General features: G+C 40.7%; 1 protein-coding gene across 1 annotated transcript in view; it reads left to right on the top strand.

Moving 5' to 3' along the window:
- LOC109488147 (F-box only protein 11-like) overlaps positions 1-1225 on the top strand; it is a 16280-nt gene that overhangs the window by 10308 nt on the left and 4747 nt on the right. The window contains exons 12-14 of the mRNA XM_019792306.1: positions 3-55; positions 397-482; positions 698-792. Coding sequence (XP_019647865.1) covers positions 3-55; positions 397-482; positions 698-792 — 234 coding nt within the window. The remainder of the gene's footprint in view (positions 1-2; positions 56-396; positions 483-697; positions 793-1225) is intronic.

The raw sequence follows: 1225 nt of genomic DNA, 5'->3' as shown, positions 1-1225 counted from the left end.
CACTCAACCAGTTCGCTGGCATCTGGGTAACGTCACATAGCGATCCCACCATTAGGTAAGACATGGTGCAGATATGGAGACAGACACAGCAATTTGTACTGTAGTAGAAGCAAGCTTTGTAATGGGGCAGTTTGTCATCATTTCTTTCACATCGCCAGAACTGTTTTATGTCATTTACACTTGTTGAAGTCCTGGTCATCTTGTACATATGTAAGAATTTGCACAGTAATCTATCAGTATCAATGCTAACAGCTGTTGCTATGACTGCGGTATGGTTGCACTTTGAGGATGTTGTTCTTTGACATTTACAGTGGAGATAGTATTTATAAATCTTGCCTAATCAGAATTACCAGTAGATTTTCTTATATCATTGATCATCATAATGTGGTGTTACAGGGGCAATTCCATCTTCAATGGCAGACAGGGTGGCGTGTACATCTTTGGCGATGGCAGAGGGCTTATAGAAGAAAATGACATCTACGGTAAGTGTAGGTCTCCAGGCAATACGTTCTGCCAATGTGCTAATGTACAGGCAAATTGATCACCAATATCCTCTGTAATACTTATACTAGTGGTATCAATGGTTGTTGACTGATTTTATTTGAATATCATTGCAAAGAAGATTATGTTTTAGCCATGCGTCACATGTACATTGTCATGTAAGACTGTCTCTAAACGTCTACTTTTATTTCTACAGGTAACCAGCTAGCAGGTATCCAGATCAGAACCAACAGTAACCCCATCGTCAGACGAAACCGTATCCATGACGGTCAGCACGGGGGCATCTATGTGGTGAGTACTAACTAAAATATTCATCCTGAAGGCTTGCTTGATGCTTGTTTTATTCACATATACATGGTAGGATGAAGTGAATAGAGTCTAACATGATGGTATATCCAGGGGTCTCCCCAGGAATTTTTAGGGGAGTGGTGCTGGAATTTTTTTGTAGGGCACGTTCGCGCGGCTGTGAGGGGGGGAGAGGTCCGGAGAGGGGGGGATCTCCGTAGGAGAAGCTGTTGCATTTTACCCTTCTGAAATGCAGTTTGTAGCCTTCTCCTGCCACTTGAGTTAAAAATCTTACTAACTAAAGAGATAGAAAATCAAGCCAAATTAAGTACAAATGTAGGGCATTAATGAGTATTTGTACAACAAAATATACACATCAATTTCAACATAATAATTAGTTGGTATGGTACATTGTCTAGTCTGGTCAAAGTCTGGATTC

This window comes from Branchiostoma belcheri, unplaced genomic scaffold, assembly GCF_001625305.1.
Source record: "Branchiostoma belcheri isolate BF01 breed outbred unplaced genomic scaffold, Haploidv18h27 scaffold92, whole genome shotgun sequence".
In the NCBI taxonomy this organism is placed as follows: Eukaryota; Metazoa; Chordata; class Leptocardii; order Amphioxiformes; family Branchiostomatidae; genus Branchiostoma; species Branchiostoma belcheri.
Note: the sequence above shows the minus strand (reverse complement) of the source record. Positions and strands in the feature narration are given on the sequence as shown.